This window comes from Balaenoptera borealis, assembly GCF_965194805.1.
Source record: "Balaenoptera borealis genome assembly, chromosome: 18".
NCBI classification, from domain to species: Eukaryota; Metazoa; Chordata; class Mammalia; order Artiodactyla; family Balaenopteridae; genus Balaenoptera; species Balaenoptera borealis.
Window position 1 is genome coordinate 26,302,105 of NC_138877.1, and position 18,272 is coordinate 26,320,376.

Here is an 18,272-nt window from a genome sequence, read left to right on the forward strand (position 1 = left end):
TACCAAATTTGTAAATATCAAGCCCACAAAGAATATAGTACAGCATTAGCACATAGGCGATATTCTAGCTTTTCAAAAAGCATTAAATGAGGGACTTCCCTGGTGGTGCAGTGGTTAAGAATCCACCTGCCAATGCAGGGGACACGGGTTCAAGCCCTGGTCCAGGAAGATCCCACATGCCACGGATCAACTAAGCCCACGAGCCACCCACAACTACTGAGCCTGTGCGCCACAACTACTGAAGCTCGTGTGCTCTAGGGCCCGCATGCTGCAACTACTGAGCCCACGTGCCTAGAGCCCATGCTCCACAGCAAGAGAAGCCACCACAATGAGAAGCCCGCGCACCTCAACAAACAGTAGCCCCCGCTTGCCACAACTAGAGAAAGCCCGCACAGAGCAACGAAGACCCAACGCAGCCAAGAATTTTTTAAAAATTAAATAAGTAAAAAACCATAAAATAAATAAACTAGTTATCCTTTTTTGATGATCAAGTATGCACTTCCAGGGACTTCCCTGGTGGCACAGTGGTTAAGAATCTGCCTGCCAATTCAGCAGACACGGGTTCAATCCTTGGTCCAGGAAGATCCCACATGCCGCAGAGCAACCAAGCCAGTGCGCTACAACTACTGAGCCTGCGCTCTAGAGCCCACGAGCCACAACTACTGAGCCCACGCACCACGACTACTGAAGCCCACGCGCTTAGAACCCATGCTCCACAACAAGAGAAGCCACCGCAATGAGAAGCCTGCACACCGCCAATGAAGAGAAGTCCCTGCTCGCCGCAACTAGAGAAAGCCCGCACACAGCAATGAAGACCCAATGCAGCCAAGAATAAATTAATTAGTTAATTAATTTTTTTAAGAAGTATGCAGTTCCACTACTATTATTGGAAGGAAGATCCAAAGTGACTTTTCCCTTCTACTACAGACTGTAATGAACAATCAAGTCTACACGATCTTGTCTTAAGTTCACCTCATTCTGAATTCACATGCTTTTAAACTATATCTATCGTAAAAACATGTACATTTAAGACTAAAGTACTTACTCGATAACCTTCAAGGTCTCTCATTTGGATCTGTAACAGAGAGAGATCCCTCAAAATTTGCAGATTATCTTTATCTAATTTGAGGGCATTTCGGTAACACTTAATAGCTTCATCATACTTCTTATCAGAACGCTGCAAGAGTCCATATACATGCCAACCTATTAAGTTAAGGAAACAGACATTCACAGATACTAGAATACACTATGCTACATGTCTAATAGAAAGCTTACCTTAACAAAATGGTATTTTGTTTGGGATTTACTTCAGAATGATCTGGCATCAGAGGGAGGGGGATAGTAAGCAGGTGATAAAATATGAAACCAGATCAGCCTTGATTGACAACTGTTAAGTTATTGAAGCTAGGTGACAGGCAGATAGCGGTGCATTATTCTATTCTATTTTTGTACATGTCTGAAATTTTCCATAATATATTTTTAAGTAACCTTAGAAAATTATTGGTAAAAATTCTTCACGTTGCCTACCTCCATCCCCTCACTTTCCTATGCCAGCACCTCAACACTCACTTATTCTCAAGCACTATGTATGGAAACAGAATATATACAAAAATTGCAATTATCTTTTAAAACAAGTATATATTCAATCAATTATAAAACAACATGTAACCATCAGTTAATTCACTAGTGATATTAAAGACCACAAAAATTAAGTTTTTATTTAATGTAAAGTCGTCTTAGGATATCTTGGAGCCAAAAGACTATCATACTTACATGCCCTCTCTCTTCGCTCTGGGGTAAGCACTGGGATAAAGAAATAAGTATTTAGTATTTTGAGAGAACCCTAAGCTAAATATGTAAAAACACCACTAAGACTACTGATGTTCAATACTGGCCGATAGCTAGATGATTTAAATGTTAAAAATTAAGATACAAGAGTAATATGTGAAAAGGTTTTAAGTATATAAATACGTAAAACAGAGATTAAAACAATTTCAAAGATCCATCCCTAAAGAATATTTTTGTTTTTTTAACAAACTGGGATACTAGTCAATGAAAAATACGATTATAAGTACGCAGTGAAGTAACAGCTAAGTCCCTGTGCAACAGAAACCAAGCTGAAGAATCAATATAATATTTCATACTAAATAAAATCTATTTTACATCAAGTTGCTTCTGAATTTTTCTCCTAAAATTTCTAAAAGGAAGTTTAAGGAACTTTTAAGGAACACAAGTTTTACTATACAGGTAAGTACTATACAGGTAAGTCATTATTTGGAACGAGGAAAGTATCACTCAGTTTATGGATGTATAGGAAAAAAATGGGTTTTAAATCACATATAATTATTAGTTACTATTCTCTCACACTAAGCACAACTGCAGTAAATATACAGTGCATAGTAATTCTCTTTAAAATACTCCAATAAACAAAAAAAATAAGAAGTAGGGAGCAGATGAAACTAATATTTAAAATGTTGATAATTATTGAAACTTGATAATGGGTACATAAAGTTCATTACATTCACTCTTCCATATAGTTTTAAACTTTTTCATAGTGAAGTTTTTTTTTAATTTGAGTTAGAAAAAACTCATAAATGGAAAATACATAAATGAAATTAAACTATTCAACTACTGCAAAAGGATACAGACATGACTCTTGACATCATTACGAAGTCCTTTACGAACAAATTCATACGCCTCTTCTTTTTTTCCTAAACAGTTCAATGTTAATCCTTTCATAGCCAAAGTCTCTGAAAAATATTTTTAACCTCTATTTACACATGAAAAATTCAAATTATTCTCTTAGCACTATTTTAATATCTGAGCTCTACCAATACTTACATTATTCATCCTTTTAATCCTATAGTTAGAAGAATTTCTCTCCAAATAAAAAAAGTAAAAGTATATTTATGTATGTGCTTAAAGCTTAGCCCAAGTCCTTTTCTGAAATTCCTCAGGCTGGGACTGAGTTGGTAAAATGCTTTCTGCCTTTCTGAAGACTCTATAAAGGTGGTTAAGATTATTCTGCTGAAAAAAGGTAACACAGCAGGGTCCTGAGTCCTGTTGAGTTAAATCTACTGCAACAGACCTCAGCTTTCACCTGAGATCAATCCTACTAAGAATCAAATCATCTGATTTATACCCCACAAAATCATTCAATCTACCTTAAAGAGATGTACACAATTTAAAAATCACCTTACTCATTATTGGAACAGACTTCATTTTTGGCTGCAAGTTTATTCCAACGAATCCCACTTAGGCTAATTAACATCAGTTTGCATTTGAAAAGCACGACACTGGACTATGGGAGTGGCAACCCAAGAATATGTTGAAGGTAGTTAATCAAAGATTGTTTAGAATGAAATAATTCTCTGACTAATCCACAAGAGAATTAGACAAGAACGATGGTTTTCAAACTGATCTCTATGGACTATGGTTTTCAGAACGGGTGATCCAGCAGTCCAGGCCCCTATGACCAAACATCTTATTTTATCTGTTTTTACATAATGAATTTCCCCACGAGCTCCCATTTGGATAAGGGTTCCACTGCTAAACAGCTTGAAAACAAGCTTTAATTTCTAAAATTCTATGAAATTACTTCTGTCCATTGCCTTCAAAGAATGTTTTAAGTGTTCTTAGAAAGCTGAGTAGGGTCAGCCTTTTTTCCCAAAAAGATGGTCTCAATAATTACTCAAGTCTAATATTCAGAAACCCAATCAGCTTTGCTCTGCTACAGGACCATAATTTACATGTCTAACCTGATCCATCCTTTTACCAAACACTGGTCACCAGTGAAAAAGGATGAGACAAGCAAATACAGACTTACTAACATCAGTGCTAGAAAAACAACCCAAGATAATACAATGGTAAATCAGTAGTATCTTATTTACATATGAAGGTTAGCAGATAGATAAAAAATACATCTACCAAAAAATAAAATGCCTTTGATTGTATCTTAATACTACTCTGGTGTTGCAAATATTGTTCTAATTTTACACATTAGAAATCAAAGGATAAACTTAAATTCTATTCAAAGTAACAAATGAAATCAGGTCTATAAAAATACAGGTATATATGCCAATCACCAATATATCAACCAATCATTTCTCATCTAAAAGTAAAGACTGTAAATATACCTAAGCATAATAGAAGTAATCTAGAATAAGAATGATATGAGGCATATCTGAAAACGTTAAACATTTATGCACTCTAATAGAGAACTACAAGGCCATGGAATCTGGGAAGTATTCTTCTTTCACTGTTGGGAATCCTATCCATCTGATTTTAGAATTAGATTTCCCCAAAGTAATCTCTCATAGGTGAGATAATACCTCCATGTTCAGCAAATTTTGGATTTGAAAGAATCATCTTGCAAAACTTGAGGCCATTTTTGTATTGCTTCTGTTCATAACATTTCTGTAAAGAAATATGAACAAAAATTATTATATAAAATACACATGTAGCAATTTTTCATTCCATTATATAAATTCTAAATTCAAGATCCAAAATTAGGTCTAAAACATATGTGATGGAAAGGTTTTGTATCAATTCGTATCAGTTATAACATGAAGTTTACCTCTGCTACCTACTCCTTGCCAAACTATTCTGGTATCTGAGTATTTTCACTTTTATAGAAGATAAAGAAAAAAACACCTTAACTGTCAACCAACATACTGCTACGGCTTTCTTTTATTCAAAATCCAAAAGCAAAAACATATGTGATAACACAGAAAAATACTAGAAACTGCATTAAAAGTCTTTGCTACTTCAAGAATGGAACCAAGGCATACACACAAAAAAATACTGCTATTTACTGAGCAACTAACGTGTCTGTACAAAACTTGCTATAACTCATAACAACTCCTTAAGGTAGGTGTCATGACCTCCACCTTACAGACGGAGAAACTGAAACTTAAAAGTCCATTAAATTAATTTGTAAGTGGCTCAGCTTAGTTGCAAACTCTCCTCTGACTCCAAGACTATGGTCTTTCCATCACTTGTAGTCTAATCCAAGTGTAAGCAAATCTCTTACACTTGTATTAGACTAGATTTATTTAGGAATAAACCCTCTTTATTCCTCAATGCCACCAGCCAGGCTAAGTAATCACGCCTGCCCTCCACAGCTATTAACCATCAGAACACAGCATCTTTAACTCAATCTCTCACTTACGTGGTTACGGGTTTTCTTTTTAGTATTCAACGTACCAAGCTCATCCCCACCTCAGGACCTCTGCACTTGTGTTCCTTCCACCCCCTGAAATGTTGTTCCTCCCCAATCTTCCCATGGCTGATTCCTTATGATCAAGTTTTACATATCATCTACCTGACAAGTCTATCTAATACTGCCAGCCTCTTATAGCACCCCCCAAAACACTCTATCATATTACTCTATTTTCTACACAGCGCTATCATTTCCTGACATTCTTACTCATTTTTGTACTTATTTAGTGTCTATCTTCCCCACCATACTGTAAGCTCCTGAGAACAGGGATCTTGCCTATTTTAAACACTGCTGCATCCTCAGGTTCTAGACAAATAAGAACTGCTCAATACATAGTCAATATATACAGTCAAGTTCCAAGCAAAACAGTACCAGCAAAGGAGGAGGAAGAGATTAATTCTTGCCAACAGGGGTGGGATATGGAGAGGAGAATTAGAAAAGTATTCATAGAAAAAAATCTTTAAATTAAGGCTTCTTGATTGCCTATGGGGAAGAGAACTTTGTGGTTGGGAAACAGGATAGGAAAACCTGAATTTTGAACCATGCGAATATATTACATATTCCAAAAATATTAAAAAAAAAAAAAAAAAAAAGCTGAAGGAGCTACTGGGGAAGAGGAAAAGAAGAGAAATTTTTTTTTTTTCTGCCTTACCAAGTGATCTGGAAGTAATAATATCATAATACCAATAACAGTAATAGTAATAGTTAACACTTATTGGAAGCACTTACTACGTGTCAGGCACTGTTCTCATTTATTCCGTACTTAAATACCAGGAAAGCCTATGAGATACACGTTATCTACATTTTAGATGGAGAGACTGAGGCACAGTTACTGAGTTTACACAGCTAGTAAGTGTCAGAGACACAATTCAAGCCCAGATAGTCATCTCCTGTATCCGAGTACTCAGGTTAAAGAAAAGTCTTAAGTTCAGTAAGGAATATCTACTTAGTAGAAAAGATAGACTCTAGTTTCAACTTTGCTACTAACCAGACTGAGAACCTTAGACACTTAGTCATTTACCATTCCTGGGTTTGACTGTCTCATTTGTAAAAGAGGGCCTGCAATAGCTCCAAAATTCAACAAAGCATTATGCTAACAGCCAGTCTGGGGAATAAGATAGGCAGGTACAAGCCATGCAGAACGTGTGATAAGCACCCTGGTGAATTTGTATGGGTGTGTTTCAGTAAAACGATAATTTTTTAAAAATTACTGTTGGTGGCAAAGCATTTTGGTCCACCAACCAAACTTTAAAGAATAATTTTATTATAGACTTCTGTTTGCTATGGAATTTGTCATAGTAAAACTTCATCTACACTTACTGCAATTTGAGACGATCAAATCATTCACTTTTGCAGTATCCTCCTAAATTCATATAACGTTATAATAAACATTACATACCCAGATAAAAACTGTTTAGCATTTCCCAATTAATTTGGGGATAAAATTAACTCTGCAGTGGTCTTTACATTTTTTTTATAACTAGAGTAATAATAAATCATATAATTGTTTTTCATTATGCTACTGATAACATGATTTGAACTAGAAAATATCCATATAGAGAGAAAACAAGTGTCTGTCATCTTTTAGGTATAATACCAAATGTCCTGAAATCCAACAATTTATAATTTTTCATTAACATGTTTCAGTTTCCTTAGACAAAAAAAATAACAAAACGCCCCACCCAAAAGGGGCAAAAAAGTTCACTTCTCCAATTCCACACTGCGAAAAATACAAGGGTATGAGAAAAATGAAAGTAAAATAAAGAAAAAAATACATGCAAAGTCGAATGAAGCAATCTGCCACAATGCTTTAATTAGATTTATGTTTTTACACTCGTTTCTCATCGTTTGCGCAACACTAAACACCATATAAAATTAAGACAAAACTTTCATCCCATTTACTATGTAGCTTTTGTAACATTCTGAAGACTAAGTGTGACGTTTCTATTTGGCTTGCAACAGAACAGCTACTATGATTTTTTTTTTTATCTGCAGTTGCTTATACTTTATTTTATATATAATAAAGGTAAGCAACAGCTAATGGTCATATAACCAACACAAGCTCTGATTAATAAATTCACCCTTAAAATCTAAACGCTGGTTTTTCAGATGAAAGACAATCAGTCTCCAGTGTCTATTGAGAAAAGCAAAGGCATGTTGCCCCTCCTCCCTGGAAAACCGTGAAGGTACCAGGACGGTGACACATAACTCACAGAAAACTCCCCTCTCCACCCGGCCGCCGTCATCATTACGGGGCCATTATTCAGGTTTCTGCTCGGAATCAAAGTAAATGCACCCCTCAAGTGCAATACCAGCCAGTCCGCGCGGCTTTAACCACTTACAGGGCCTGTACGAGTTGAAAACAATCAGAGCTGTGTTCGGCTTTAGAACTTAGAAATGCAGTTCGAGTCACTTACTTCCCAAAGAGGATTAGTACGACACACCAAAAATAGGCAAACTCTCTACCAAAGGGAGGATGAGTCTCCGAGGTTTTAGTTTCCCGTAACCGGTATAAATCGGATCCCACCCCATTACAGGATCGATCCCGCTTTCATAGGTGTCGAGGTGCGCTGTGCAATAGATTCCACATAAAGCAGTGAACGAACACCTGGACGCAGGGATGCCGGCAAAAGTAACTGGGGTGGACCGGGGGGAGGAGGTCGCGAGGCCGGCCGCCAGGCGCCGCAGAGGGCATGGGCCACTCCCGGCCGGCGCGCCCAGGCCCAGGGTGACTGCGGCGGGAAGATTCTGGAAGGAGCGGCCGCGGAGGGAGGGAGGAGAGCCGGGTGGCGGGCCCTGCGAGGCGGGGGTAGGGCCATGCGGGTTCGCGCACAAACAAAGAACCCAGGGGGGCCGGGCCCGGCCGCGCAGGCGCCATCGCCGCCGGACCGCTCGCCGCGCCAGGCCCGGGGCTGCCGGGGGTGGGCGGCGCAGCCACCAGCCACTCACCAAGATGCGTTTGAAGAGGTTGTTCTCCTTTGGCGGCAGCTGCACGTTCGGCATCGCGGCTGGCGAGAAGGCTGGGTGCCCGCGCGCTCCGTTTCGCGGGATGGGCACCGGGACAAGCCGCGGCTAAGAGTCGAGCTGCGGGTGACGGGTCAGTTCATTGGCCTAGACTTGGGGCTGAGCAGCCTGGGCAGAGCTGTCGGGCAGGGCTGGCAATGGAAGAGGAAGCCGGTCTGGGTAGGATGCCCTTCAGCCCCAGCCTTGCTTTGGGACAAGCGGCGGCGGCTCCCGCACGGGGCAAGATGGCAACTAGGGCCCACCCCCACCTCGAGCGAGGCGGCGTGCGCATGCGCAGGGCGCCCCGCGGCGAGGAACTGGGAGCCTGTGTTAGGCGGTCGCTTCTGTCACCTGCACCCAGGCCCCGGGTAGGGCTCTTACACCGTAGCCGTTCGTAAGTCGCTGCCTTGTATTGTGCTTTGGTTGCTAGGCTTCTGGCCCAAGATAATGTTAGTTATATCAGAGTCTGACTTTTTTGATTTCTCTCCAGTCAGGAATTTGAACAGCGCTGGACTCAAAGTAAATTTCTTTATGTAGGACGAACTTGTTTTCCTTCTTTTCTCCCTCGACTTAGACTTTAAGAGAAGCCTTTTCTCTCTAGGGCAGAGCAAAGAAGTATTCACAACGTATGTGAGGTCACTGGGCAGGACTTGAAAAGGGCTAATGTGAAAGCACGTTTGAAATATCAGAGAAAAATATTCTCAGCAGTTTAGAACACCTCACATTGTCAGTGAGAATTACGGTGGTTTTATGCGGCGCCTGATTCCCCAGGTCTACCTACGCTTTCTCCTCAGGTGGTTCTCCTTTATACAAGCCCTATAATAATGAAAGAAAAAAGATTCAAACCCAGGATCTTCCAACTCTGGGGCTCTTTCTACCATACATAAAAGGCAACATAGTGGGGCTTCCCTGGTGGCGCAGTGGTTGAGAATCTGCCTGCCCATGCAGGGGACACGGGTTCGAGCCCTGGTCTGGGAAGATCCCACATGCCGCAGAGCAACTAGGCCCGGGAGCCACAATTACTGAGCCTGTGCGTCTGGAGCCTGTGCTCCGCAACAAGAGAGGCCGCGATAGTGAGAGGCCTGCGCACCGCGGTGAAGAGTGGCCCCCGCTTGCCGCAACTAGAGAAAGCCCTCGCACAGAAACGAAGACCCAGCACAGCCATAAATAAATAAATAAATAAATAAAAATTTAAAAAAAAACTATCAACAGATTCACGTCCTCCAGTCCTCTCACTTCTGTTGTATTCTTGTTTGTCTCTCTGCTTTCTCTCCAGACTCATCCTCCTACTGCTCCTTTCTATGCCACACCTTTCTATTCGGCTTTATCCTCAACTCTTTCACTGAGCATTCTCTTCCTCCTTACCGTCATTGATATCCAGCCCTTCATCAGGGATATTGTCTCGCATTTTGCATCTTCCTCTGCTTATATACCGTAGGAGTTCGTGAGGGAAAAATCAGCACTTTTTTCCCCATCTCACTGCCCCCCCACCAAATCATAATACTTCACCTGCATTTAAGGACAGGATACTTGAGTCTATACTCACCAGCTTTGTTGTTCTCTTCTCCTTTTCCTCTTGGTCACTATCCTTCATTTGTTCATTTGCCAAGTGACAATAGCTGTCATTTCAACTTCACTCCTAGCATCCATCTACTATGATTCCAGTAACTATATGTATGATTTAAAACCCTAGCCTTGGATAAATAAACTGTGGTACATTTAGACAATGGAATATTATTCAGTACTAAAAAGAAATGAGCTATCAAGCCATGAAAAGACATCAGAGAATCTTAAATGTATATTACTAAGTGAAAGAAGCCAATCTGAAAAGGCTGCATACGGTATGATTCCAGCTATATGACTTTCTAGAAAAGACAAAACTATGGAGACAGTAAAAAGATCAGTGATTGCCAAGGGTTAGGGGGAGGGAGGGATGACTAGGTGAAGCACAGAGGGTTTTTAGGGCAGTGAAAGTATTCTGTATGATACTCTAGTGGTTGCTACACATCACTATACACTTGTCAAAACCTATAGGGTGTACAACACCAAGAGTGAACCCTAATGTAAACTACGGACTGTGGGTGATAATGAGGTGTCAATGTAGGTTCATCAGTTGTAGCAAATGTATTGCTCTGGTGGGAGATATTGACAATGGAAGAGGCTATGCATACGTGGGGACAGGGGGTTTCCATAGGGGAAATCTCTGTACCTTCAGCTTAATTTTTCTGTGAACCTAAAACTGCTCTAAAAAATACAATCCATTTTTTAAAAAATCCCTGGCCTTACAGTTCCTTGGTTTCATCTACAAAGACCTTCACCTTTTTTTTTTTTTTTTAAGAATTTCACTTTTTTATCTATTTATTTTTGGCTGTGTTGGGTCTTCGTTTCTGTGCGAGGGCTTTCTCTAGTTGCGGCAAGCGGGGGCCACTCTTCACCGCGGTGCGCAGGCCTCTCACTATCGCGGCCTCTCTTGTTGCGGAGCACAGGCTCCAGACGCACAGGCTCAGTAGTTGTGGCACACGGGCTTAGCTGCTCCGCGGCATGTGGGATCTTCCCAGACCAGGGCTCGAACCCGTGTCCCCTGCATGGGCAGGCAGATTCTCAACCGCTGCGCCACCAGGGAAGCCCCAGACCTTCACCTTTTTCCCTATTTTAGCTACCCACTCCCGTGGCCAAATTTAGAATCAGCAAGACCTGCCCCTCCTCTTAAATCATAAATTCTAGCAATCTACTACCTTATATTTTATTTTATTTTATTTCATTTCATTTCATTTTACCACGCAGCACAGCATGTGGCATCTCAGTTCCCTGACCAGGGATCGAACCTGTGCCCCCTGCAGTGGAAGTGCAGAGTCTTAAGCACTGGACCACCAGGGAAGTCCCTTAAATTGTTTTTAAATGAGAAGAGATTTGCCAATATCCTTTTAACTCCAAGGAAACTTGTTTCAACAGGCATAACTACCTGTTATTGAAGATGAGATGCCAGCTTCTGGGATTAGTAGCCTGTCAGGGTGACACTGAGAGAAGCCTTTTTGCCATTGCACTGAGGCTCCAGCATCCCGCCTCCAGCATGAGCCCAAGGGCTGTTGCTCTCATAGGGCTGTTCTGTGTACATCTATCATTTCTGATGCTAGTGACTTCAATCAGATTCTTTGAGGGACAATTCATGTTCTAATGACAATCTCCTATCTTTCCTTCCACAAACATTTGCTGATTCCTTAATAAGAGCCTTTCACTCTTCAGGATGCAGGGGATCTAAGCTAGCTCATTCACTCTACTATTCTCAATATACCTCTTCTTCAACTGCATCAAACTTGCCAGTTTCTGGGTCACACTATTTTCTCCTTATCTATTCACTCATTCAACCCCCATTTGTGGAGTGCCCCTCAGCACCCATCACTTTTCTTCTTTCTTCCTCTCTCAGCAAAAACAGTGCCTTCTGGACTTCCCTGGTGGTCCAGTGGTTAAGAATCCACCTTCCAATGCAGGGGACACGGGTTCAATCCCTGGTCGGAGAACTAAGATCCCACAGGCAGTGGGGCAAGTAAGCCTGCGGGCTGCAACTACTGAGCCCACGTGCCACAACTAGAGAGCCTGTATGCTGCAACTACTGAGCCTGCGTGCTCTGGAGCCTGCATGCCACAACTAGAGAGAAGCCCGCTCACCGCAACGAAAGATCCCGCGTACTGCAACTAAGACCCAATGCAACCAAAAATAAATAAATATTAAAACAAAAAACAAAAAAACAGTGCCTTCTGGCCTATGCAGAATTAATTCCTCCAACGGTGCTTAGGAGGGAATACATTTCTACCTTCTTTGGAGACTTCTCTCTCCTTATTCTCCCTTCTCTTCTCAATTACTGTAATCATTTAATAATAACTGTTATTGAGCACATACCCTGTACCAGACACTATGTATAATTTGCTATTTCTTATTTAATCCTCATGAAAACACCATGAGAAAAATACTATTATCCCCCTTTTACAAATGAGAACAGAAGCTTAAAAAAAGTAAATTTATACCCAATTATGAAACTAAGTAAGGGCCACCTCACCAAAGTTCATGCCTGTAGCCACTATGCTAAACTGCTTCTCACAGCATACTAATGAGTTTCCATAGATCCTTAGCCAGCCTCATTCAGTTTATTTTTTGCATTAATTTCCAAGGGAAAAATCTGTATTAATGGGAATCTGCATTAATTTTCTATCACTGCTGTAACAAATTGCCACAGATTATGTCTTAAAGCAACACAAATTTACTATCTCACAGTTTTGGACATCAGAAGTCAGAAATGTGTCTGCAGGATCATGTTCCTTTTGGAGGCTCTAGGAGAGAATTTATTTCCTTGCCTTTACCAGCTTCTCCAGGCCACCTGCATTTCTGGGCTCATGGCCCTTTCTTCCATCTTCAAAGCCAACAGCAAAGCATCTCCTCTACTCTCTGACCTCTGCTTCCTCTTCACATCTTCTCTCTGACTCTAACTCTATTGCCTCTCTCTTATAAGGACCCTTGTGATCACACTGGGCCCATGAAGAAAATGCAGGATCATCTCCCCATCTTAATATATTTAATCACATCTGCAAAGTCTCTTTTTGCCACATAAGGTAACACAGTCACAGATCCCGGTGATTAGAGTGTTACATACATTCAGCCTACTACATGATCTTTGTAAAATACAAATCTAATGATGCTTTTTAAAAAGTATTAATTAATTAATTAATTTTGGCTGCTCCGGGTCTTAGTTGAGGCACTTGGGATCTTTGTTGTGGCCTGTTTGGTTGCAGCATGCGGACTTCTTATTTGTGGCAAGCGCAATCTTAGTTGTGGCATGCACGTGGGAGCTAGTTCCCAGACCAGGGATCGAACCCAGGCCCCCTGCATTGGGAGCGCAGAGTCTTACCCACTGGCCCACCAGGGAAGTCCCTAATGATGCTTATTGCTTAAAATTCTTCCATGGCTTCCAGGAGAAAGCTGAGCCTCTTTACCCGAGAATGTGAAGCCCTTTATGATTTGGTTCCTGCCTATCTCTTGAAATTTCCTAGATTCTCAGTGTGTATCTGCGATGCCCTTCCTGTCTGTGCCTAGCTCACTCCTACTTGTCCTTCGGAATTCAGATTAAGGACCAGCTTCTCCCAGAAGCCATCCCTGTCCCTGACCCTGATGTGCTGCCTCTCCTCTACGCTCTCAAAACAATCACTACTCACCTCTAATATAGTGCTCATCATACTGTGTTGAAGTCACTAACTTTCTCGTCTATTTCCTCCATTAGACTGAAGTCCCTCTGGATCAGACACCATGTCTTATTTAACTGTGCATTCCCTGTGTTTTACAGTTGGTGCTCAAAAATATCTTTGCTGAATTAATCATCCTCCTGTAGCACATAGCATAGTATCTTATGTATAGTACAGAGTCAAAAAACATATTTGTTGGGCTTCCCTGGTGGCGCAGTGGTTGAGAATCTGCCTGCCAATGCAGGGGACACGGGTTCGAGCCCTGGTCTGGGAAGATCCCACATGCCGCGGAGCAGCTAAGCCCGTGTGCCACAACTACTGAGCCTGTGCGTCTGGAGCCTGTGCTCCGCAACAAGAGAGGCCGCGACAGTGAGAGGCCCGCACACCGCAATGAAGAGTGGCCCCCGCTTGCCGCAACTAGAGAAGGCCCTCGCACAGAAATGAAGACCCAACACAGCCACAAATAAATAAATGGAAAAATAAATATAAATAAATAAATAGGAAAAAAAAACATATTTGTTAAATTGAGCTGTAGTTGCTTTCACCTCCTCAGGAATAAGAAAGTAATTTACCATCTTCTGCCAAAGAGATTCAGAATTTGGGACTTGTATCTTGCTCCCCAGAACTGTAAAATGAAGTGTGAATAATAAATTGCTAAGTGTAATACAAGGAAAGATTCAGCAATATTACAAGAATTGTAATTGAGATTACATGAGAGCTTAAATGAAGGACTATGATAGGTGGATGAGCTGATCTATCAAAGACAATGACAGCTGGAATGGGGTCTGTTTTCCTCACCACTGAATCCCTACCACTTAGCAGAGTGCTTGGCACATAGTAGATATTCAGTAAATACTGGTTTGATGAAGATAATTTCAATGAATTGCACTCCAGGCAGAGGAATTAGTATTGTCAAGAAAATTTGGGAGACGCTGAAATAGGCAAAGAGATTATAAGACCTCCTGTTGAATTAACTGTTTTTCATTGTCTTTGAGCTCTTTTACAACTCTTTTATGTTGTAGAAAACTGCTAACAATGCACATGATTCTTTTACTGAGATTGCCGTTTTTTTAAAATTAATTAATTAATTTATTTATTTTTGGCTGCGTTGGGTCTTCGTGGCTGCGGGGCAGGCTTTCTGTAGTTGCGGCGAGCGGGGGCTACTCTTCGTTGCGGTGCGCGGGCTTCTCATTGCGGTGGCTTCTCTTGTTGCCTAGCACGGGCTCTAGGCGTGTGGGCTTCAGGAGTTGTGGCTCGCAGGCTTTAGAGCGCAGGCTCAGTAGTTGTGGCACTCGGGTTTAGTTGCTCCTCGGCATGTGGGATCTTCCCGGAACAGGGCTCAAACCCTTGTCCCCTGCATTGGCAGGCGGATTCTTAACCACTGCGCCACCAGGGAAGCCCTGCACATGATTCTTTTCCCTAGAAATGCAAATTTGTATAACTGAGGTGCAAGTGGTTATGTCTTGCGTGTACTGACCAGTTTTTCATCTTTTAAACAAATTCATTTCAGCATTCCTTATGGTGTATTTATGTTTTCTCTTTAGATTTTGTTGAACAAATTATAACATCCCTCATTAATTAATAATTAATTAATTTAAAAAATTGACAGTTGTACATTTCATATTTATACAAAAGTCATAATCTTACCTTTAAAAAATATCTTTTAGCAATATGAACAAAAAAGACAAGTTTGAAGATGTGTTTTGGGGGAAATAAGGAGTTATCTGGTTGAGCTGAAACGTGAAGTTCTTGGAGGATATCATGAGAGAAGAAAAGAGGCTAGCTAGACTGGAGTCAGATCCTGGAGAGCTGGGAGAATGATGTGCAAGTTAACGAGAGAATACGGGCAGCAGAATCAAGGTCACAGTGCCACCCAGCCTTTTTGGTTCAAATCCCTTAGGCTACTCTTCATCTGTCTGTTGGGCACAATCTTGAGCAAGTCACCTAGCCATGCTGTGCCTCAGCAATTCGTAGGGTTGTTGGGAAGACTGAGTGAGTTAGTTAAATGTTAAAAATTTAGAGCACTACCTGGTAAAGAATAAGTACTCAGTGAATGTTAACTACAATATTATTGTTACAGTTCACAGTTCTTTACCTGAAATACTTGGGCCAGATGTTTTCAAACTTCAGGATACTTTGGATTTAGAAAGGAAATGCATATACCGTATATTATAACACTTTCAGCAGGATCTGGAGCAGCATCCTGTAATCTAACAAACAAATATTTCTTTTTTTAATTAAATTAAATTTTATTTTTTATTGAAGTATAGTTGATTTACAATGTTGTGTTAGTTTCAGGTGTACAGCAAAGTGATTCAGACATATATATATTCTTTTTCAGATTCTTTTCCCTTGTAGGTTATTAGAAAATATTGAATATAGTTTCCTGTGCTATACAGTAGGTCCTTGTTGGTTATCTATTTTATATACAGTAGTGTGTACATGTTAATCCTAAATTCCTAGTTTATCCCTCCCCCCATGAATAAATATTTCTTCAGTAAAAAATATGAATATTTATTCCAAGTGGGATAAATACAGCTATAAATAGCCTCACTTCTGTCTCAGTTGGTATGCCTGCCAAACTGGGTTTGGGTTAGGGCAGATTTGGCCATCGAATAAGTTACCAAAAACCCTTCAGTTTTCAGAGATTTTTAATATTTGCATTGAAAACAAGGTTTTTCAGAGCTTTTGGGATTTGAGAATTGCAGAGAATTGCAGTACTACTAAAGTAAAAAAAAGAGATAAGATTGAAATAGAGTTTGGAAATCCTGGAAATTGTTCAGAAAGCAAAATTTTGAATTTGATCACCTCTCCACTTTGGCAAAGTTTTAATTTTTTCTTTTAAAAATTTCAAAGCAAGGGAAACAAATAGTTGATGAGGAAAAGTTTCTCTTTATAGAGATTCCAAATAATAAATGAAGTCAGAGGACTTCCCTCGTGGCGCAGTGGTTAAGACTCCATGCTCCCAATGCAGGGAGCCCAGGTTTGATCTTCGGTGAGGGAACCAGATCCCACACGCATGCCGCAACTAAGGAGCCTGCGAGCCGCGACTAAGTCCCGGCACAACCAAATAAATAAATAAATGAAGTCAGAATGATAAAATATCACCATTTTGCAACTTCTAATGGAATAATGGATCTAGGCAATCAAGAGCTTCTAGTATTTTAAAAAGACACAACTAAATATTTTGCATCTTCCTTTGTAAGTATCTAACCCATCTATGAATTAGTTTTGAAAAAAAAAAAAAGTAAATATGACTTTGTTCAAGCTTCCAGACCAGTTTATAGGAAATACAGGAAACAAAGGAACACGATAAACACCACAACACAAGTCTAGAAAAATCTAGACTGCGTGAAACTCCTCAAGGCAAAGGATCTGGTCTCTTCAGCAAATACATTGCAAGTAAAAAAAAGTAAAAAGAGGGGGGAACCTGTAGATTAAAACAAACCAAGTATTATATATAGCAACAAATTGCAATGTATGGACCTTATTTGAATCTTGATATGAACAAGCAAACTGCCTCCCCCCCCCAAAAAAGAAAAATACAAAAAATCTGGCACAATCAGGGAAATTTAAATACTGACTAGATATTTGATAATATTAAGAAGCTATTTTTAATTTTTAGGGGTGATCATATATTTTAAAAGTCTTTACCTTCTGGAGATATATACAAAAATATTTACAGACGAAGAGTTACGATGTCTTGTATTTGCTTCAAATTAATCCAGTGAGGATGAGAAGGGGGAGGGAGGAGGGAAAGTGAAACAGTGAGTTGATAATGTTGAGAATTCATGATGAGTGCACAGGGGTCATTTTACTGTTCTATTTTTGAACATGTTTGAAATTTTTCATAATAAAAAGGGAAAAAATAAAAAGATATGTATCTACACACACACAGAGTATGGATTACATTGTATTCCTCAAGGGAAGATTTGGATCTAAGTTGGAAAGTACTTAAATGCTTATAAAGGGTATTTGAAGACTACTGTTAGTAGAAAATGATGGAAAAACTAAACTCATTGAAATGAAAATTTGAAAATGTATAATTCAAAACTGAAGGAAATAATTTAAGAAAAATATTTAGCCTGAAATTTAGGATGAAAAATGGAAGAGATGAAATTACCAAGAAGTTGTAGGAGACAACACTAAATGATCTTGTTAACAAAGCTGACCTCAACCTAGGCTAATACCAGTTTATGGGGTAAAAGATGAGTTTCCAGGATCTACCCTTTTATTATTATTATTATTAGAGTAAAAGAAATACATCGTAAGTTGACATTTCAAGACCCCTTGAACATCTCTTGACTCAAAATAACTTGCGATCTAGTTTCAATAATGCCAGCAGGTGGCGTTTGTTAGCTTTATTTTTTTCAAGCTCCGAAAAATTTGAGAACCAGTACGAACATGTGAAAACAGAAATGCTCTTTTTTCATTCTTTGTATTTCACTTCTCTCGGGAAAAATAGTTTATAAGAATTCAAATAGAATAAACTCTGTTTTTCCACTTTTCCACCATATTGAGAACTTGAATTTTGTATTAAATTGCTACCTGCTTTCACTTTTTCTATAGTAAAATATATCTGATTAAAATCCCAAGCCATTGCCAGTCTTCCCATTGTGAAATGTCTCAACATGTGGTCAAGAGCCAAACTCCCGGGAATCAGAAAGCCAGGTGCATCTTCACAGTGTGCTAAAAAACATAACGTTTTATGGCTGTGTGCTGAGATTTTATGTTGCTTTCAGTGCCACTGAAAATTTCCCAGATAGGACCAAAGTTTCAACTTAGCCTGGAACAATCTCTACACTCACCCTTGTCTA

The 18,272-nt window shown here is 40.0% G+C and overlaps 2 protein-coding genes across 19 annotated transcripts in view; one reads left to right on the plus strand and one right to left on the minus strand.

Annotated features, from left to right (window-relative positions):
* NAA16 (N-alpha-acetyltransferase 16, NatA auxiliary subunit) overlaps positions 1 to 8,310 on the minus strand; it is a 68,305-nt gene extending 59,995 nt beyond the window's left edge. For 7 of the 9 annotated variants that reach the window (XR_014236934.1, XR_014236935.1, XM_082365341.1 and 4 more), the window contains exons 1-4: positions 8,171 to 8,310; positions 4,332 to 4,416; positions 2,646 to 2,750; positions 1,046 to 1,203 (exon numbers count right to left, since the gene is read on the minus strand). Coding sequence is in view for 7 of the 9 variants with exons in the window: in XM_082365341.1 (XP_082221467.1) it covers positions 1,046 to 1,203; positions 2,646 to 2,750; positions 4,332 to 4,416; positions 8,171 to 8,224 (402 nt within the window). In the remaining 2 variants the exon portion in view is untranslated. Of the gene's footprint in view, positions 1 to 1,045; positions 1,204 to 2,645; positions 2,751 to 4,331; positions 4,417 to 5,497; positions 5,528 to 8,170 lie in introns of all 9 variants that reach the window. The other 2 variants (XM_082365339.1, XM_082365340.1) reach the window with 2 other exon arrangements.
* MTRF1 (mitochondrial translation release factor 1) overlaps positions 8,185 to 18,272 on the plus strand; it is a 58,017-nt gene continuing 47,929 nt past the window's right edge. For 8 of the 10 annotated variants that reach the window (XM_082365569.1, XM_082365563.1, XM_082365572.1 and 5 more), the window contains exon 1: positions 8,503 to 8,618. The gene's annotated coding sequence lies outside the window, so the exon portion shown is untranslated. Of the gene's footprint in view, positions 8,319 to 8,502; positions 8,619 to 18,272 lie in introns of those variants that run through there. The other 2 variants (XM_082365567.1, XM_082365566.1) reach the window with 2 other exon arrangements.